Source organism: Pteropus medius, unplaced genomic scaffold (genome assembly GCF_902729225.1).
Source record: "Pteropus medius unplaced genomic scaffold, Ma_sr-lr_union100, whole genome shotgun sequence".
Classification (NCBI taxonomy): Eukaryota; Metazoa; Chordata; class Mammalia; order Chiroptera; family Pteropodidae; genus Pteropus; species Pteropus medius.
Window position 1 is genome coordinate 1,278,534 of NW_024347855.1, and position 20,886 is coordinate 1,299,419.

The 20,886-nt window shown below is 35.9% G+C and overlaps 1 protein-coding gene across 2 annotated transcripts in view; it reads left to right on the forward strand.

Annotated features, from left to right (window-relative positions):
* TUBGCP3 (tubulin gamma complex component 3) overlaps positions 1 to 20,886 on the forward strand; it is an 80,444-nt gene that overhangs the window by 10,575 nt on the left and 48,983 nt on the right. Inside the window, exons 2-11 of one of the 2 annotated variants that reach the window (XM_039878806.1) lie at positions 1,390 to 1,497; positions 4,880 to 4,947; positions 8,069 to 8,146; positions 9,000 to 9,169; positions 11,117 to 11,289; positions 13,359 to 13,477; positions 14,248 to 14,373; positions 17,333 to 17,401; positions 17,762 to 17,894; positions 19,600 to 19,766. In XM_039878806.1, the coding sequence (XP_039734740.1) occupies positions 1,390 to 1,497; positions 4,880 to 4,947; positions 8,069 to 8,146; positions 9,000 to 9,169; positions 11,117 to 11,289; positions 13,359 to 13,477; positions 14,248 to 14,373; positions 17,333 to 17,401; positions 17,762 to 17,894; positions 19,600 to 19,766 (1,211 nt within the window). Of the gene's footprint in view, positions 1 to 1,389; positions 1,498 to 4,879; positions 4,948 to 8,068; positions 8,147 to 8,999; positions 9,218 to 11,116; positions 11,290 to 13,358; positions 13,478 to 14,247; positions 14,374 to 17,332; positions 17,402 to 17,761; positions 17,895 to 19,599; positions 19,767 to 20,886 lie in introns of both variants that reach the window. The other variant, XM_039878805.1, reaches the window with a different exon arrangement.

The following is a 20,886-nucleotide window of genomic DNA, read 5'->3' on the forward strand; positions in this document are numbered from 1 at the left end:
ACTTTCAATAATTTAAATTATTTTATATTTAATAAGGCTTATTTTGTGACTCCTTCTCCACATACATTCTGTCTTAATGAATGTTTAATGTGCATTTGAAAATAATGTGTATTTTTTTTAAAGATGGAAGGTTCTGTAAGTCTTAGGTTTAGTTGGGTGGCAGTGGTATTAAAGCCTATATCCTGGCTGACTTTCTCTTGGCTTATTTTTCTGATTACTGAGAAAGGCACTTCTCACAATGGAACCTGGGAGACTGCCTCAGGTTTTAGTTTGTTATTGGTTTTTGCCTGATGTAGAAAGGGGCAGAACACTGTAGAGCGGTTGCATATTAGTGGGAAGGTGTAGTAGGGTTGCTGCATTTGGCTAGCATTCCCTGGTGTAGAAATTTTGACTCCCAGTATCTGGGAGGTGGGGCCGGGTCTTTAGGTTCAGTCCTCTACTTTTACTTCATATTCTTTGCTGTCCTGGTGTTCCATCCAGACTCTCTTTGCTTTACTTGGGTGGGGCAATTAGCAGCTGTCTGGTTGTATAAGATGGGGTAGAGGACCCAGGAGTCTGTTTTCCATCCAGATTTCCAGCCAGTCTTTGTTCTTCACTACTTCATCCACATCTTTTGAAGTACCAAGTTTCCTGGTTTTCTGGAGCCTCTCTGGGCTTCTGCAGTGGGAATTGTGTTTCTTCTTGGCCTTTGTCCACCAGCCCTCTTACCCCAGCAAGCATGGAGCTTCAGGTTTCACTGTCCTCTTGAATCAGTTCCCACCAATCCATTTGCTTTCCAGCTTCTCAGATTTTTGCCTTCTTTTTGATGGTGTTTATGCCTTGTTTGTTTGCCCTCGTTGGTTTATGCCTCCCCCTCTTTTTTTTAACCCTTTATTCTCAATTTAGTGGGTTTTATGAAGGGAGTGGAGGCAAACATCTGGTTTAAATAATCATCTTTATCTAGAAATGCAAACACAGTTTATAAATTAATTGTCCATTTTGATTGCTTCGCTGCCCACTTCTGGTTTTTTGTATTTGTCGACTTGAGCCTTGGAGCTTCTCAGAGGCTGTCTTTGAGCAGGCTTACTTTTCATGCATCATGTTTTGGGCTGTGACTGTTCCTGCGCATTTTCTCTGATTAGCAATCCACTTTGTTTTCTGTCTCTTAGGATTTTTCAGATATTCTGGCCTGTTGCTATCTCTCTCTCTTATTTTATAGAACTGTTACTTCATTCATTTATTCATTTATTTTATTTCAATTTTTAATAGCTTTTTCATCCTCTCAGTTAAAACTTTGGGAAAGCAGAAGGTAGATACATGTGCCCAGTCCACTATTTTGAACTAGAAGCTTTAGGTGATTAAAACTTAACTTCATTCGCATTAATTTGCATTCTTTTATTTACCTTCCAGCTGATGTAGCCCAACAGTTCCAGTATGCTGTGCGAGTTATTGGCAGCAACTTTGCCCCAACTGTTGAAAGAGATGAATTTCTAGTAGCTGAAAAAATCAAGAAGGAACGTACGTATTTTTCCTAAATGTTGTCCTGTGTTAGATTCTTAAACTTGTCAAAGCTTAAATATGTACACACACGTGTATGCATATATACACACACACACACATACATGTACATATAGTGTATAAATGCATATATGTAGTTCCCAAGATCATTTTAATTATAAGTAATGTTACATATATATAAAAATAAGGTCGACTCAATTTTGTCTTTTGTTAAAGCATAGCGCAAGAAGATTATTTCAAATACTATTGTTAACAATTTGATTTGAGTGTGAAGAAGATGAAAAGGCTTAATATAACTTCCTGTTTATCTTGTGATTTGCAGTATTTAATATTATGCAATATTTGACCAGATAGCATACAACGCTTACTATCTTGGTAGTAAACAGCTCTTAGTGAGTCAAATATTGCTTCTACTGATTGTCAGTATACAAACTTATAGTACATTAGAACTTACCATGTGAACATTTTTTAATTCTCAGATGATACTGAAAGCTTTCTTAAACCTTGTTATCTTAGAGAAGATAGCTTTTCATTTATTAACACCTGGTTACTATCACATTTTGTGTAAGGTGGGGCTCTGCTGCCCTTCTGTACCCAGAAATGTCTAAGGGAGGGAGGCTTTGAGCATAGGGACCCACGAATGAGAATTGCTCTTGTCTTAGTTGCAGAGTTGTTTTTCTCCAGTGGCCAGTTCCTTCCTCTGCACAGTTTTTAGGCTATGAACCCAGGTCCAGCTGCCTGAAAAGCAGCCTTGCCATGAAGGTCCGTGATCTTCCTGCTGGGGCCTAACTATTAAACTGCCCAAATGAAATGGGCTTTGACTTTATTTCTGTGTTGGCAAACTGGTAATGACACCTTCTGGGAGATCTGTTCTTCATGGCACAGTTTCCCACCTCCAGCTGTTGCATTATTAATTATATTTGGCCAGTGGTCAGTGTGGATGTCCTGTTTCAGAGCTGCGTAACTGAGCTGGGTAGTGACATAGCCAGTGATAGAGTTGAGGCTGTGGCATGAGAGTAACTGGATCTGGCTATGGCTACACCTGCATGTTTAAAAAAAAAATAGAGCTCGATGAGCAAACCAAGTCTGAAATGATGCATCTGCTGATGTAAGTCAGATCTTGATGTTACTTAGTGTGTATGTCTTATTTAAGGTAGAGGGGCAAAAATGCCGTGTTTATCCTATAAGAACTTATTTTCCTTTCTTGCCTGTAAAACCGAACATGAGAATACAGTGCTCTCTTCTTGAACCCTGGTGATTACAATTCAGATTAATTTTATATTTTAGAGTTTAAATTATTTTACATTTTAGATTATTAGTGAGAACCCCAACTATTAGGTACTGTATTAACAGACCATTCTCTACAAATTTACATTTTAAGGCCTACTGGTGAGCATATTACACATATATGTAGTAGCTAAAAACAAAGTTTGTCTAAATTTAGAGTCAAAAAAAACCCCCAAAACTGGCAACTATATCATTGCAGTGAATATTATTGCAAGGAAATATTTAAAATAATAATAAAAAAATTTCTTTTTTTAAGAAGAAAACTATAACCATGTATAGTCTTTTTCCTGTGTATCATCTTTGTTTTTGAAACAAGACTTGCTGTATATTGACGCAGTTTGTCTCTTCTGCCTGTTCTCACCAGGTGTCCACAGCTTCTTTTGGGTACCCCTACCAGCACATCTCCCAGAGTCCCCAGTTCTGATGTGGTCCAGCTCTAGTTGGTAGAGTGTTATTGATGGTCCCCTCATATAATGGTCACCATTGATATATCAGTTTTCAGTAATTCTTAGACATAGTTTTTATATTTTAATATTTTTGAAATTCAGTTACAGTTTCGGGTAGATTAGTTGAGTTATGGTAGTTCTCAGCCCTCTGGAATAACACACAAAAGTTAATTTTCCATTTTATATGGCTGACTTCAGGTATAAAATGCTAGCATGTTTTATATTGAAACAAATTGCAAAACCTATTAGTTTCTTAATTTCTCACATCAGTTAGTGGGGTACATTGTAACTCAAGATTTATTTTGCTTTGTTCAGCAATCTATTAGATGAACCTTTTTTGGTAAATATTCTATGTTCATTTTTATTGGTATTATTTACTATTGTTCTGTCCTATGACTAACTTTATATCTATGAAGTAGTGTTGGTCTCATTCTATAGAAAAAAAAAAATTTCATGGTTGTGTTTATTTGTAATATTTTTATATAAACTTTAAAAGACAGTAAAGTATATTAAATTTTAATTGCATTAGTTTTGTTGAATGCATTTTGTAATTATACATTTTAAAGATAGCATTACCTTTCGGCATAGGAAGACCTGAAAGTGCAGATGTGATTAGGATGATGTAATCTCTGGTATGTGGATCATAAGTCAGTACATGATACCAGCACTCTTTTCTAGCTGATAAATATGAAAATGTGTTGGCCATCAAGTCACTCATTGTCTTTCTACAAACAGATTTGTACATTTAAAGCTAAATGAGCTTGGCTGATGAAATTTTAATAAAACAGTCCTATTAAATTGAGATAAACACAGAGATTCCTTGGAGACTACTGAAGCTGTAAGCTAGCTTTTAAAAGTGGTTCCTTTTCTCATGGATGTAATGGTTTGTTTGAGAGGCACTTGTGCACAGGTGGTGTGTGCAGTGTTGTAGATGTGGGTGAGCGAGGTCTCCTCTCTCAGGGGACCCCAGTCCTGTGTATGTCTTCTCCTTCATGGAACAGAGCAGAGCATGGACTTCTTATTGGTAAATGGGGCTTTCCGAAAACTTGTCAGTGTAGTGGCAAGCATCTGAAGATGTTTACCAGTGAATGAATTAGTAGATGAAACGAGATAAGTTGTTTTGATTTTGATTTTGAAACAGTAATTGACTGTTAGTTTTGTTGTATGTGTTAACAAAAATGCTTGGAATGTGTAGTTTTAAGCCATACTATTATGAATAGTATACTTTTTTGTTATTCTTCTTTGCATTTAGGATTCCAAAGGTATTTTCACTTTCCATCCCTTCCTCCAGGTAGCCATTATTAACTAAACTGTTGGTAGTGTACCTCACCGGGCTCTTTATTAATATTTGTAGATACAATCTGAAAGATCCCATCATTTCTATTACTTTAGCTAATTTTCACATAAACTTATTTGCTTGCAGCCTAAAATTGTCCATATTTTACAGATGTCGGAGAGATTACATGAATTGACCAAATTCATGGAGCCGAAATGGCACTCATTGCCTGAGTGGCACTCATTCTTTTGTTCTTCAGCTCAGGATTCTTTTCAGACTTCAGAGTTGTCTGTTGCTGTAGGTAAAATAGTATCATAAAAATGAATTTTGATGTATGTTATTAACATGCTTATTTTCTTTTCTGACTTTACAGTTATTCGACAAAGAAGAGAAGCAGATGCTGCATTGTTTTCAGAACTCCACAGAAAACTTCATTCACAGGTATCATATAAGCATTCTGAAATCCATTCCAGTAATGGCGTGGCTGTTGAGTGATCTGGGAACATTTGAACATTTTTCTGTGGTAAACTTTGCTATCTTGAGTAATGGTTTTTAATTGTAGATAGTGTGTATCTTTTTTTAAAGATTTTCAGTGTTAGAAGTAAGTTTTAGCAATATTTAATGCTCAGTTGCTTATCAAGCTGAATGAAGCTCCATTGAGAAAGTAATCGGAATCATGTACACAATAAATGTGTATAATAGAAGCCTTAATTCCATTACTGCGAGGAAGCACATTGATAAAATAGCAGAAACTTACTTGTTGATACACTTTATTGTTTCATGAAGTCCTAATTTGTACTGTTACAGTGAATAACTTAAAAATTGATCTTGAACATTTTGTGATTGGATGTTGATACTTGGACACAGTGGTTTTTTAACCTGTTATTTTTACAAAAGACTGCCACCTTCTACACCAATAAATTATTGAGTCATAGAGTGAGATTTTTGTGATTCTGACTATGAAGGAACTTCGTTTGTCTTGCTCTTCCCACCTTTTATAGAGACAAAAGTGAAATCCAGAGGAGTATAATACTTTGCTCAACAAATATTAGGTTAGTGTTACAACAGTAAAAATCACTGAGTTGTGTCTAATGCTGCTATAATTAAACTCGTCATTTTTTCATGTCTTCTTTCTTTGTAAAAATAAGTTTAAATTTATATACTGACTATTTCGTTTCCTTAATTCAACTTGACTTTCTTGAATTCACTATTTTAAGTATGCTTTTCCATCTTTGATAATATTTGCCTTGCTGGTAGTGATCCCTGCCTGCTTCACCACCTCTTATATCCTTGTCCACAGTTACACACACACCTCAGTGCACAGCTCCTCTATCAGACACTACTCAGCAGACTAATCCTGGCTGTTTAATACCTGTTCTTCTGTGTTAAAAAAGAATACTGCCACCACTTTTAAATGTCATTTTCTGATTCTTTTGTGCATAGTTTTGTTCATTTTTGGAACTTTCTCCACTCCACTCTGTATGCATCTTTGTTTTTTGAAACAGCTAGGAATCTAACCTAGGACTCTTGTACACAGGTAGAATATCTGCTATCTTCCTGATCCCTGCTGGGCATTTTTACCCAGACATCCATTAGGAAACTGTCACAGGGGCTTGTAACTCAACATCCTGGGAACTGAAAGAAGCATACTTTTTAAATTTTATACTTCTAGGCATCCATTCACATCCACCCACATATAACCTGCTTTTTCTTCTGTGTTCCCCCATTCGGTGAATGATAGCACCATTCATGTATTGCCAAAGACTAGAAACCTGATGTCATCTTGATGTCTCCTCTCTCCCCAAATTCACTCTGTGCCAAGTCTTAATGATTGTTCCTCTTAGGTATGCCTCTTATCTGTCCCTTTGGAGTCAAACAGACCTTGGTTTGAATCCTGGCCTATATTTTTGTGATTAATTATTTAGGTTTCATCTCTTTCATTTATGGAATGGAGAGAATAAAGCTTGTGCTGCAGTTGGGTTGTGATGATTGTGGGAGATGATGTAAGTAAGGACTCGGCCCAGCAGTCTTCCTTTAAATGGTAGCTGCTGCTACTGCTGACTGACTACCCTCTAATACTTAAGTGAAATGGAATTGGAAGAGAGCAGCTTTTTGGAGACAAGCAGACAAGATTTGCTTCCTTGGTCCCATGCCTCAAGGGAGTCACTTAGCCCCAGAGACCCAGCTTACAGAGGGATGTCAAGGTTACCTTGGCAGATACTCAGTCACTGAATCCCAGCTCAGCCCCTGGTCATTTTCCCTCCAAATGAGTGCAGTTTCCTGAGGCGGCCCTCTGTGTCTTGTTTTATCTCCCATGTTGTTCATCCTCTGTGGGACTGCCAATGAGTCCAGTCACTCTCCTCCATGGAATCCTTCAAAGGCTTCCTGTTGTCTTCAGCTTAAAATCTAAATTTCTTGGTGTAGCATACAAGGCACACTTTGATCTGATCCTTCATTCCATTTTTAGTTTCCATGCCCATGCCTCCTTTTAGCCAAATTTATCTATCTTCAGTTCCTTGAGGAGGCCATGCGTATTTCTCTTTTCTGGCTTTGCATCAACCCTCTTTCTAAGAGACATCTCCTCTGGGAGTCCTTTCCTAAGCCTGGAGCATTTGAGTGATCCTCCTATGTCTGAAATGTAATCTATCACATCAGAGTGTTTTGCCTATTTGTCTACTTACCACTGGACTGAGTACTCTGTCAGGGCTGGGCCTTTTTTTTTTTTTTTGCCTGTATTACCCCAGGTGGAGAGTTTGTTGTTTCTGCAAAATTCTTTTTAAACTAGTTTTTTAAGTTAGATGATAAATATCTAGGATGAGCTTATTCTTTAAAAAAACTTTAAAGGAATATTTTATATAGCAAAGAACTTTTTAGTTGTGCATCCAAATAGTAAGGCCATGTGAATAGAGTAGAATGCTCTGTAACTTTGGAATGAAACGTATTGAGGATGTGCTGCTGTCAATGGTTGTGAATCAGGGCAGAGTGATAGGTAATTGGAAATTAATGAAATCTGTAGGATAATCTTACATAGAAACCTAAGGATTAGTTATTCTGACAACAAAGAGCTTCAGAACCTTTAGGTATGCATGATGCTGAGGCTTACATCTTGCACTTTAGACTTTTTTTTTTTTTAATAATACTCTATTTTGTGAACTAAATGGGACCTTGATAAAGGAGAAAAAAGCATCACAATATTTTATTGCATTTTTCTTATAATCACTGGGAAGTTGGTTATTATAAGAAGTATTTCAAGAGAGAAATATTGTTATTCAAGTTTAGAGAGTAATATAAAAAGCATGTTCTTATTAGAAACTTTGGAGTTAGTTTTCAGGGTGTTGGGTTGAAGATTCCAAGAGTATTAACCTCTTGAGAACATTATCTTTAGCCTTCTGATGGATAGTGCTATTTGTAATGCCTGAAGGATGAATAAATTTAGATTTGATGTTACCATGTGAATTTTAAAATGCAATTCTATTTTGGAATTAAGCATAATTTAGAAGAGAGGAGGATAAAACTGGAATGTAGTACAAAGTTGTTTTATTAATGTTTTCTTTCTAAACAGGGAGTTCTGAAAAATAAATGGTCTATTCTCTACCTCTTGCTAAGCCTTAGTGAAGATCCACGCAAGCAGCCAAACAAGGTGAGAGGCTGTTTTAGCAGCTCAGTGCCTTTTTAAAGGACATGTTGCATCTTTTGTTGGTACAGGTATACCTAATTTTGGTATTAATGGGCTTCTATACTTAAAATAACATGAATAAAACAAAGAATCTGATCTAGTTTTCTGGGCAATCATGGAAGGCTAAGAAATTTTTTTAAGGGCAATTTTAGTCAGTGTGCTATGTTTCTGTAAGATGTTTTTCAGAATTATGTTATTCAAATATAACAGTGTTCAGTTAAATAGAGCATAAAGTATCAGTTTTTGAGTTAGAAGACCTTTTAGGATTTTCCTGTGTTTTCAGATATCCTTATGAACATTATTAATTATTGTTATACCAGTGAAAGTTTTGCTGTTACCTGGGTTCAATTTCTGATCTGTACAATATTTGAAAAAACAATTTGGCTGCTCCATGTGCCAGAGAGTTTGTTACAATAAAACACTCTATTATAGAAATTTGAATGCTTAAAAAGTTGAAGAATGTAAGTGAAAGTCATATTTATCTCTAAAGCTTTGTTCTGAGTAATGAGCATTCTTTCATTATGTAAGGATGCCACACTTTTAAAATGTTTGATTAATTATTTGAGTTTTAATTTGCATGAATTCTGAATAAAGTATTTAGTTATCAGACCATGTGGGGGTTTGGGGGTTCAGAAAACTTCCTAAAACTTTATCATTTCTGACATATTTAAAAGTATATTAACTAATATATTTAATAAATACAAAATTCAATTACAGAAATAGAAGTAAAATCTGAATATAAATTATCCTTGTTGATCTGTGCAAGTGTTCTGTAATTTTACATATATATTCTTAATGCATTTCAATTTATTCTTAGGTTTCTAGCTATGCCACGTTATTTGCTCAGGCATTACCAAGAGATGCTCACTCCACTCCCTATTACTACGCCAGGCCTCAGACTCTCCCGTTGAACTACCAGGATCGCAGCACCCAATCAGCACACAACTCTGGCAGTATGGGAAGCAGTGGCATCAGCAGTATAAGCATGTATGCCCTAAATGGCCCGACCCCGACACAACAGTCTCTCCTTCCAGGGTAAATCAAGCTTATATGCAAAGATTCCTGAAATAGTAGAAACAGGAAAATCCTCAGCCTTTTAATTAGGCATTTTGTGTTTACCGAAACTATTGTTAGAAGCTTATATGTGCCAGGAATGTTCTAGATATGCTGTGTCTGATATGCTTTCTCTTTGGATTTTGCTCTTTGTAAAAACTGTTTCAGATAGGAATTCATTCCACTTCTAATTTTAGTTAACTGTAGATGTTTGGCCAACACTCAAACCTGTTAATGCAAATAGGACCTAGTTTATCAGCATGATGTGCAGAGCCTGTCACTTTGAAGTAACCGATTTGACATTTCTCTTGCTATATTTTCCTATTTATCTCTCAATGACTATTGCCTCTTCATTGATATATGCTTCTGCCTTCATTGAATTAAAAAAAAAAATAACATAAAATAAAGCTGTCTTATCCTTAGGTACTGAGGTCTTTAAGAATTATGGCATCTGTGTGCAAGTGAATTAATACAAGGAACTATAGGGACACACAACCAAGATGTTACATACTTTGCAGTTCTGCCTGCTGTCAAATCTACTACATTTTGAGGAACTAGAGAATTTGATTGTGAATAAAGCAGATGTCACTGCATTAATGGACTTAGAACTTTGTTTTTCTTTGTTTTTTTATATACACATTTCTGTGTATAGTTAATTCTCAGAAATCACATTAAAGCATATTATCATAAAGTAGATATTTTTCCAAAGTAGTGACCAAGGATTCACTGTCAAATGTTGTTTTCTCTATGAGCATAATATAATTTAAATCATGGGTGATTTAAGAAAATTATGTTTGTTATTAGAAAATAGGATGTGTATACCACACACATGGATTATAAAAGGAGTCTAGAGTTCTAGAAAGACATCATAATACTTTCTACAAATTTAATCGCAAAACTTGTATTCTAAGAGAGTAAACAGACTTTCTCATTTTCATCTTAAAATTTGAAATGATTATTGTCATGAAAAAAGCTATATAGAGAACTTTGAATTGAAGTGGTCTTTTAGAATTTTTCTTTTAAATTTAGAACTGTATTCAAAGACAGCTTTAGTAGTTGTTGTTGATGACTTTTTTCCCCATTGAAAATAGGAAAATATAAAGGCTGTTTCAGGTTTTTGCTTTCCTCTCTTTCATCAGTGGATTATATAGGTGGACCCACCAGTATTATACCAGTAAGAAATCAGAGCTCTGTCATTTGGAAACAATAGTACCATTGAGGTTCTTGTTTTTGCATTTCGCAGTTCCAGGAGGTGATAGTTTTGTTATAGTTATCAAAACATATGTCATTAGAAATCAGCTATCAGGTTCTTAGATCTTTAAAGAGTATCTTTAACATAGTCTCCAAATTATTAAAAGCTAACTTGACTTTAGATGTGCTTTTTTTTTTTTTTGCCTTAAGTCTTGTTTCTACATTTTTTGAAATTAATTACAAATTAGGTATTTCTTTTCATATTGAGCACCATAAATGCTGAGGGACAAGTGAGGACAGGGAAGGGATGGTATTTCCAGATTTTTTAACTCCTATGCTCAACAGATGTTGACTGAATTAAAGGTGTTAATATTGAAATTAAAATTATTAGTGAATTTCAAAGTGGTTTTAGATGGGTAGGGTATATTTTGTGTTTGTAAAGAAAAGTCAAATAGATTTTGATTTTTATGGTAAGAAATATGTGTGGAGGTGGCAGTAAAAGCCTGAATGCCAGCTTGGACTGATCATTGTTGATATATTTGGATATGATTAAGTCATTAACCTATCTCAGATTTATAAGATTATATAATTCCATATAGTAATATAAGAAAAATTTCTGGAAGTAATTTTGTCTCTTCATTAAATAACCTGGGTATTTGATGATATAAAATGCTCCTTTCTTTTTTTCAGACAGTCTCATCAGGCAGCAGGAATAGGAGACTGTCTTCGACAGCAGCTGGGGTCACGTCTCGCATGGACTTTAACTGCAAGCCAGCCTTCTCTACAAACCACTACCTCAAAAGGTATTCCTAGCACTGTTTCTCGCAATGTGACAAGGCCAAGGAGAGAAGGGGATGCAAGTGGTGAGTAAGATTATATTTTAATGTAGCTTTTCTTTGAACAATTAGAATTTATACTTCCCTTATTTTAAAATATAGATCAGGAATCCTCGCTTACAACTTTAACTGAGTGGTTTCTTCTCATGATAAGGTTTAGAATCCTAACTATGGTCTGTGTTACCTTGGGAATTCTGGCTTTTATCACCCCATGTTACCCTGACTGTGTATTCCCCAGCACCATTCATTTTTCAGATCCTTGTCTAAATGGTTTCCTCCATCAGGATCTCTCTTTCTTGTCACGTGTACATTCTCTGTTTTTATTCTGCCTTTCTTCTTGGGAAAGAGTCTTTAGGCTGGATCAGGCTCTCTTAGACTGTCTTCCACCGCAGACTAAGTTCCACAAAGGAGAGGCCATTTCTGTCTTTTTCACTGTGCTAGTAACTAGCTTAGTGCTTAGAACATTGAAGAAACTCACTGAGGATTTGATGGTTGAATGAATGTCTCATTGAGAGTTTTAAAATTCTCTTATATTCCAAAGAAAGTTTGGGTTTCTTTCATGGGAACACTGAATAGCAGTGTTTGGAGCATGAGTATACTGAAAATAGAAGAATGGGCTTTATTGTTGCTTCGTAATCTACTGGTTTTGAAATTCCTCTACCTATTTTCTGTCCTCGCATAGGCTGGAGGATGATGAGAGGTGTCTTTCAGACTTGTGAGGACATCTCAGACATAGCTTGGCCTGCCTCTGTGTAGCCATACTTACCAGCCTCTGTCTGTCCTGCAACATGTGACCGCTGTGTGCTCTTGGGCTTAGAAGCTAGTTTCTATATGGAGTCAGAGTGCTATTCTCTGCCTTTTTTCTTTCTGTTTGCTATGATGCCTGATCCCTAACCATTGCCTTCAAACCTATGTTCTATACAAAGCTAAGAGATAAAAGGACTTAAAAATATACTCAGTTATGCCAAAAGAGCAAGAAAAGTACAAAGGAAGAATAAACAGTGGTATAATTAAAAAACATACTGGAATAAGGTAAATTTAAATTCAAACATATTGATAATTACATTAAATTTATATGGATAGATACTTTGTTTAAAAGATTTTTTAAAAATGCTATTTTGACAATTATATTGCTCACAAGAGACACATTTTAAATAGGGACATAATATAGGTTGAAAGTAAATCATTGGAAAAAATACCTTTCGTGAACACTAACCGTAAGAATGATGAGTGGCTAAATTAATAGAAAAGTATACAGTGGCAGGAGTATTACCAAAGACAAAGGGACATTTCATAACAAAAAGAGCAGTTCTTTGGGAAGAGATAATACTCCTAAATATATATTTACCTACTGACAGAGCTTCAAATGAAGTACATGAAAATGGTCAATAACAATAGGTAAGAGTCAAATGATACTACTAGCAAACTGATGTAATTGATCTGTATAGAATAATATCCCATGACTGAAGTACAAACCTGTCCTCGCCTTCTGACTTTACTGGCCTAGTTCTCAGAGTGTTGATCTCTGACTGAATACTCTGACTCTGCTGAGTTCTGAGAGTGCTGATCACCAACTGTACACTCTGATTGTTTCTCCTCTCACTGATACATTGGATTGCTAGGCATTGCCTTCTCATCATTATTTTGAGTAACACCTAAAATTCTGACTTAGATTTTGTTCTAAGGTTTATGGAAATTATCAATAACTTTTCTGCTGTATTAGCTCCTTTTTATGTGGTGCTGGGAATGGACCAAGGTTTATATGCTTGCTATGTAGTAAGCCAGTTTTTCCAAATACTATTTATGAAATAATTATCCATCCCTTTGTGAATGGTTTGTGCTACTCTTCGGTTATATATTCAGTTTCCACACACTGCATTGTCTTTTAGAAATATTTTTTTGTATGAGAAATTACATGATCTCTATATCCTTTTCAGAAAATTTTTGTTTCTAATAACATCATACTTAAGCTCATTTAGTTTTTAAATTTTGTTCTGGTTGCAGATATATAATATGAAACTAATTGTGTCATAAAATTAATTTGATCTTCAAATGTGTTGTTCAGTGATTACTCTCTTATAAAAACCATTTTCCAGGTACTATGGAAGTTACTGAAGCGGCCCTTGTCAGAGACATTTTGTACGTATTCCAAGGCATAGATGGCAAAAACATCAAGATGAGCAACACTGAGAACTGCTACAAAGTGGAGGGGAAGGTACAGCAGCTAAAACCTCATCTAAAATATTCAGAAAGAAAAGATAAATTTGATTAAGACCAAATAGGAGCTATTAATTTGTGAGGTGTTATTGAGATCATGAGGGCTGGATTTCCAAAATTGTGTGTACCAGTCAAGTTGCACTATTAAATTCTGGGTTATATTTCTTTGTGTAGTTTGTGACTTGTGTAATCTTGTTGTGGGGCCTTTTGTCAGCCTTTTCCATACTTTTGCTTCCTTTTTCTTGCTTTCTTTCCTTGTTTTTACTGATGCAGCTACCCCATTTAGCTGATTTCTGCATCCAGTCATGGTAATGTCAGAGGTTATCTGAGGGACTGGTGTGGCTTGGCATGTTTGCTATTGATACAAGATTCTAGATGAGGTTCCTCTGCTCGGTTTTGCTTTCATCTTCTAGAATCTGCCTTTCCCACAGCCCCTTCTTGTTGATGTTGTGTCCTTCTGAGATTCTCAGCTGTTTCACAAGGTTACTGATGTCATAGATTGTCTCTGCCATGTTGGGAGACCCTAGCCAATCTCTTGGAGGTGATGCTACTCGAGCTTAACATTTACTTGGAGGTATTTTACTTCCCTATCACCTGATGCTTTTTGTTTCCCAGAATCTCATTGTTTTCACTTTAATTATGATATATTAGTTATTTTTTTGGTTTCATATGTTGAAGCCTTAGATTTATAATATTAAAAGTACAAATGGTTGAGAAAAATAATTAAATTATAGTGTTAATTTTTAACTTGATGTATTTCCTTTTTAGGCAAACCTAAATAAATCTTTGAGGGATACGACAGTCAGACTTGCTGAGTTGGGATGGTTACATAATAAAATCAGAAAATATACGGACCAGCGGAGTCTAGACCGTTCATTTGGACTTGTAGGTCAGGTATGTTCATTATTACTAGAACATTTGGGGTGCAATTCACTTTGGGAAATGCTTAATTTACTTAAAATTTCATGAAAATAATTCTTAAGCGGGTTCTTTCTTAAATAAAGAAGTTTTGATAATGACATTGTATAAGTCATGATCCCCCAAGAAAATAGAAACCACAGTAGGTATTGACAAAGATAATCAAATATAGCAAATTGTTTGCATAGCTGTTGGAGGATTATAAAAGCAAAAGAATACAAACAATTATTAAAACAGAGGTAAAACTGAGGAGCAGAGAAGGCATTGGATTATCAGAATCCAGTAGCTCAGAAGAGGGGCTCCCAGCAGACATAACCTTCTGAGCCGGGGCTGTCTGGGATGCAGGCCTGTAAGCAGGGACATTTCTAGCTGCTGTGGTACCCTTGGTACCTGAGACTGGATTTGGGAATGCTGCAGAAGCTAGAAGCAAGAACCAACTGCTGCTGTTGGCCTGAATGGCCACAACTGTGGCAGTGCCTAACTGGTCCTTTGCCTCCTCTTGCCTCTAGAACCTGACAGGAAACAGCTGACAAAGAAAAAGTAAAGTTTACAGATCCCAGCTCTTTAATGGTTTAGCAGCATAGGATTCTGCCCTCATGCTGATTCTTGGGCAATAATTCTTATGAAATCTTCAAAAAATTATTGAGGTGGGGAGAGAGAGATTTAAAAGTAAACTACACTGTAAGCACTGCACAGCACAGCAGCATGGCTGTGGTTAGTAGCATGGCTTTGAAGTGAGACCACGCAGGGTTCTCATTTTGGCTTCACTTTTTAATGGTATGTTGCTTTGCATTAGTTACCTCCTCTTGGCCTTTGTTTCTGTGTATACAGAATGGAGGTGGTGATAATATGCAAGATGATAATCATCTCCAAGGTGATGAGCATTAGGAGACAGTGCTTAGAAAGCTGCTGTCCCAAGCCTAGCACTGCTGTTAATACCATTCACCAGTCTAGCGGGGCAGTGACCCTTCCCTCTCACTGTAATGCAGATAGGGAGGAGCAAGGCCTTCAGGACTCCACATGGCATTAACGATTCATGGAGCTTGCAAGCCAGGTGAGCTCATTGGCCTTCCCTCCCAGCAGCATGCTATGATTTCTGTGAGTTCTTACACCTTTTTCAAAAAAGACCATTTTATTATGTCTTTGTATCATTTTCTCATGAATGCAAATTCCATTGATATGTCCTATTGACTTTATTAGATCTGAAGCAAAATAAAGTAAATAAAGGAAAACTAAACAAGCTATTATATAGATATTTTATTCCAACAAGTTGATTGATAATCACTATAGTAGTGTCATATAGTATTTTATAGTACTGGATTTTAAAGTCTGTTCTCTCATATTTGATTCTAATAACAGCCCTCTAAAATTAGCAAGGCATATGTAATTGTCCCCATTTTGCAGATATTAAAAGTTGAACCTCAGAAAGGTTAATCAGTTTGTTCATGTTGCCCTGACTAGTGGTGGGCAGATGTGGGACTAGAATATAACGTGTAATTTCTACTTTGTTGTTCTTTCTATCCTGCTCTTATTTTCTGCTTTTTAAAATCGTTGCTCTGTACTGTCTAGTTACTGAAAAAGGAGTGTTTTAAAATGCTTATTAGAAGAATCATTGAGTGCTGTCGTTGGAACGATCATAAGTTGCAGTTAGTGTACTACTGATTAGCCCCATTTTACTCTCAGAAGTGTCTTGTCTCTAGACATACTAAATAGAACAAAATCTTATTTCTAAAAGAAGACATTGTTTCCTAAGTCTGAAACTTATATTGCTTTTTAATAAATCAAGGCAAGAACAGCCTCAGTTAACTGAGTCCTTTCATGTTGAATACATAGGGTGCTGAAATACTCAGATTGGAATTCTGTTATTTTGGTGGGAGACTACTTATTGGCTGACTTGTATACTCCTTGCGTGTGTGTGTGTGTGTGTGTGTGTGTGTGTGTGTGTGTGTGTGTGTGTATTATGTAATCGATTATAATTTGATTATTTCTACTGATCAGCAGTTTGGTTTTTAACTTTTATGTGTTTGTGTGTCTGCTACGGGCACTGGGATGGTGTTTTTTGTAAAAAGTGATGTAGTGCCTGAAAAGATGTCATGTTGTTTTCTCTGTGAATGTTAAGAAAACTGACTTGAAATATTCCTTTGAGTCTGCAAAATTAGTAGGTTTTATGTGCATTTTTATAGTTCATAAAGAGGAAATTGTTTTTATTGGATCAGATCCACAAAACATAAATAAATACAGTAAAAATAAACCTATAGATGAATGATTATGTATTTCCTTAACATGAGCAGAAAAGTGTGGAGCCTGATACTTAGAGAAAACAGGTTTTATCCTTTCTAAGTTCTGTATATTATAGGCTCTCTCAGAAACCAAAGCTTCCCACTGAGTATCTGTGGGTTTATATCTGAGAGTTCAGAAAGTTCTTGTCACAGGACTATGTGGAAGTCCTTCTTACAGCTTCTGATTTGACACCTTTTTAGCATTTAAAGTAAGAGAGTTACAAAGAAGTTTTTAATAAGTTAGATAGGAAAGATGAGCAGTACAAACAAAAAATAATTGGTAGGATGTGGGGAGAATTGGCATAGAGTTGCTAATTAAAATTTTTTTTTCAATTACAAACATTAGAGAAAATTACACTTTAACTCTAAAAATTTAGAAGGAACATAATTTTTAAATAATACTTTTCTGACGTGAACATACTTTTAGCTTCATGAAAAACATTGTTTTCTCCTTTTCTCTTCTGCAAAGTTTATGCTAAGACAACACTTCCCTACCATTAAATATATGTTGTAGTGGTTAAAACCTGCTAGAAGACCATTGACAGAATTTAAATCACATAGGACTTTGTTTTAAAGCATTATGCCTATGCAGTTCAAATGAGTTGCTGTGTGATGACTGTGTTGTGCTTTAATTATATTTACTTTTTTCTGCACAGAGCTTTTGTGCTGCCTTGCACCAAGAACTCAAAGAATACTATCGATTACTCTCTGTTTTGCATTCTCAGGTAAAAACCTTGTTTTTATTTTAATTTCTTCATGATTTGAAGTGTTACAAAATTGCAGCTATATAGAATTTTAAAGCTTTTTCGTATATCATTTTTAAAAGATAAAAATCTGTTTGATAATACTGTTCATAAGGTCTGGATATCTATAAAGTTTCACTGTACCCCAGAGCCAATTAATTACTAATTTTTAGGGTCCTGTCTACCATTTAAACAGATCACTTATAACTTGTTTTCTCAGAGGGTTTTGCTTCATTTTTATGAGACTTAATTCCCTTCTCCATATTCACTTTACGTGGATTAAGAAATGATTGACATAATTAGTGACTTATACTTACACATTATATCTTTATTGTTTTTCAGCTACAGTTAGAGGATGATCAGGGTGTAAATTTGGGCCTTGAGAGTAGCTTAACACTCCGACGCCTCTTGGTTTGGACATACGATCCCAAGATAAGACTGAAGACACTTGCAGCCCTGGTGGACCACTGCCAAGGTCATTTTGCATCTCATGTACTTGCTTTATTTCAAAACAGGTTTTAGGGAGTATCATCTAGGTTTATTTTTGTCCCCGTTCTTTTGGATTCTTAATAGCTGTAAGTATGCTGATTAAATACAAATTAATAGATATGAACTTAGAGGAGAAATAATCAGTTACCAATTTGGCCAAATATTTATAGTTGTAGAAACTCAGGATTTCATTGAAATGAAGGAAGAAAGGAGGAGGTTTTTAAAGATTCTTTTATTATTATTTTTTGTAGTCCTTGGTGTTATAGCTGTTTATCTATATTCCTCTTTTACTTGTCTTTTAACCAGTAGGCTTTCTTAAAGTTTTACTCCCCTCGAGATTATGGTCCATGTCCGGGTTCACCTGCCTTATGCTTCAAGTTCCCATGTTTGCATGTCCGGCTTAGGCCTCTCCTGGGCTTTCAGTCTATATTTCTAGTTGCCTTTATAACATTGAGACACTAATAGTCTATACCTCTTAGAACTATTGGCACCAAGTGAGATGCGAGAAGCCAGTGTTCTGCTCATTTCATGGCTCAGTGGTAAATGCCATCCTCCTGTTGGATAATTCATAAGGATCAGAGCTTTAGCGTGTTTGAATCTGAGTTCATCATGTCATCTGTGCCTTATCTCCCCCACCTCCTGAAACTTCCCCTCAAAAAAAGGAAGAAGTCAAACGCAATGAATAAATATCTCCTTTTCCTTCAATTACCAGCCAAGTAATCAAGATAACTCCCCCATAGTTAGATTCCTCCAATTACCAGCCAAGTAATCAAGATAACTCCCCCATAGTTAGATTCCTATCAGACTCCTCCTTTATATTTCTCCCAGTCCCACGCATCCCCCCCACCCCCTAATCTTTCAGTGTCCAATTAGCCACTGATGTCCTGGTACCTGTAACTCCTTCATATGTTTCAAATCACTGTCTCTCCCTAATCAGTGTCCGCAAACTGGACACTTTGAAGCCTCTCTATCTTCTCTATGTGCTGTTGCAATAACCTGCTCACCGACTCTCTCTTCAGTCTTACTCACCTCCCTTTTTGTGCAAACATGCCAGAAGAATCAGATCACGTTAGTTCTTTTCTTAAAATCTTTAAGCAGTTTAATAAAATCTTGAGTTCTTAACATAAATTCTTCATGTGCTTATATTTTTGGACTTGATTTTTGCCACTCCCAGTACATCATACTGAGCAGTGTTTTTCAAGCTAAGTAGCAACCAATTAATGGGTTATGACTTCAGATTAGTAAATTGAGACTAGCATATTATGTCAAAAGAAAAAAAGGAAGAAAATAGAAAATATTAAAGTGTAAGTATTGTTTTGTAAAACTTTTACTTTATATACATATTTATTTGTATATCGGATTGCAGTGTAAAGTGTGCATCTTAATGTGTGTCTTAATCAAAAGTGAAAAGTCATATTCTAGGTCATATAGGAGGTCAAGGTTTTTGCTACTGAAAAACTTCGTAGTGGTCATGAAGAGATGGGTAACTCACTCTGAGACATAAAGCCAGGGGTAGACTCTTGGCTCTCTTAGCTCCTAATCCATGACACGTTTATTGCTTCTTATATATCCAAAGTAGTATTAAGAAAGTAAACATACACTATCTTGATTACTTGGCCATTTTGGTTAGTGTTAAGTTATTGCTTTCTACTGAGTCTAAATCTTTTTTTTTTCCATGTATTCCCCCTCAGGAAGGAAAGGAGGTGAGCTGGCCTCAGCCGTCCATGCCTACACAAAAACGGGAGACCCTTACATGAGGTCTTTGGTGCAGCACATTCTCAGCTTAGTGTCACATCCCGTCCTGAGCTTCCTATACCGTTGGATATACGACGGGGAGCTTGAGGACACTTACCACGAAGTAAGGAATGCTACTTCGATTCTCAGACTCGGATTTAAGAAGCATGGGCCCTCAATTACTCTTTTTTTTTTTCATGATTACTATTTTTTCTTAACAATAATGCCACCATACTTTATTTGAATGCCATACATATTTTGTACAGTGCTTTGAAAGCCAGTTATCTCATTGAAATCTGCTGAGAGCTGTATTTGGTTAGGGGAAAATTGTTATCTCAGTTTTAATAATGGGGATCTCAGCAAGGTCAAATCGCTTGTCTACATTTACTAACAATAGTAAGTTGACGGCAAAGCTAGAACTAGTTCTCCTAAGTCAATCCAATTTTCCAAGCAGAACATTACACGTTCTGTTTCTTTGCATGATAACTGTATAAACTAAACTCTAAAATCACTTTGATTAACTACGGTGCTGATGATTATATTGAAACAAGTTATTTGTAGATATACCTATTGAACTAACTAGTTAGTTCTTCTGTAATACAGCATATGTGTTCCTAAAAAATCACTGTACTATGTGAAATTACAGAGTAAAAACCACAAGACTTCTGACGAAAAATAGAATGAAGGGGCACCACACTCAAAATCCTGTCAGTGACATTAAATTTAAAAATATGGGAACTTACTAGAAGCTGTAGCACAATTTTAAACACATCAAATTGTTAAGAAATATGTAAATTCTAGAATAAATATGGCATTTACCTTGAAAAAGCCCTGATGTTGGCTTTTGGACATTGGTCAGAGGAGGCTTATCTAAAGTGGAACAGAAGGTTGTGGCTGCTGACATACATGATGAGTTAAGGTAGCTGGTGGGTTTGAGCTGTGTCTGTGTGTGTAATTTGTGGATTCTCATGCGGCTGGGTTGTTGTTTTCACCTGGTTTCTCATGGTTGAAATTGCACTTAAGCAATCATGAAATTTGTGTTATGCTCAAATTATTTCCTCATTATCAGTTGTGCTGTAACAAATTCTTTTAAAAACAAGCATGACAGCAGAACCAACCGTATATGGTATTGTTTGTGGGTGTTTCTGAAACACATAAATGGCATTCTGTGTGTGCATGTATATTGTGCAAGTCGCTCAATGTCTTATAGCTCCTTCCATGACAGTATTCTAGTTGTACTTCAT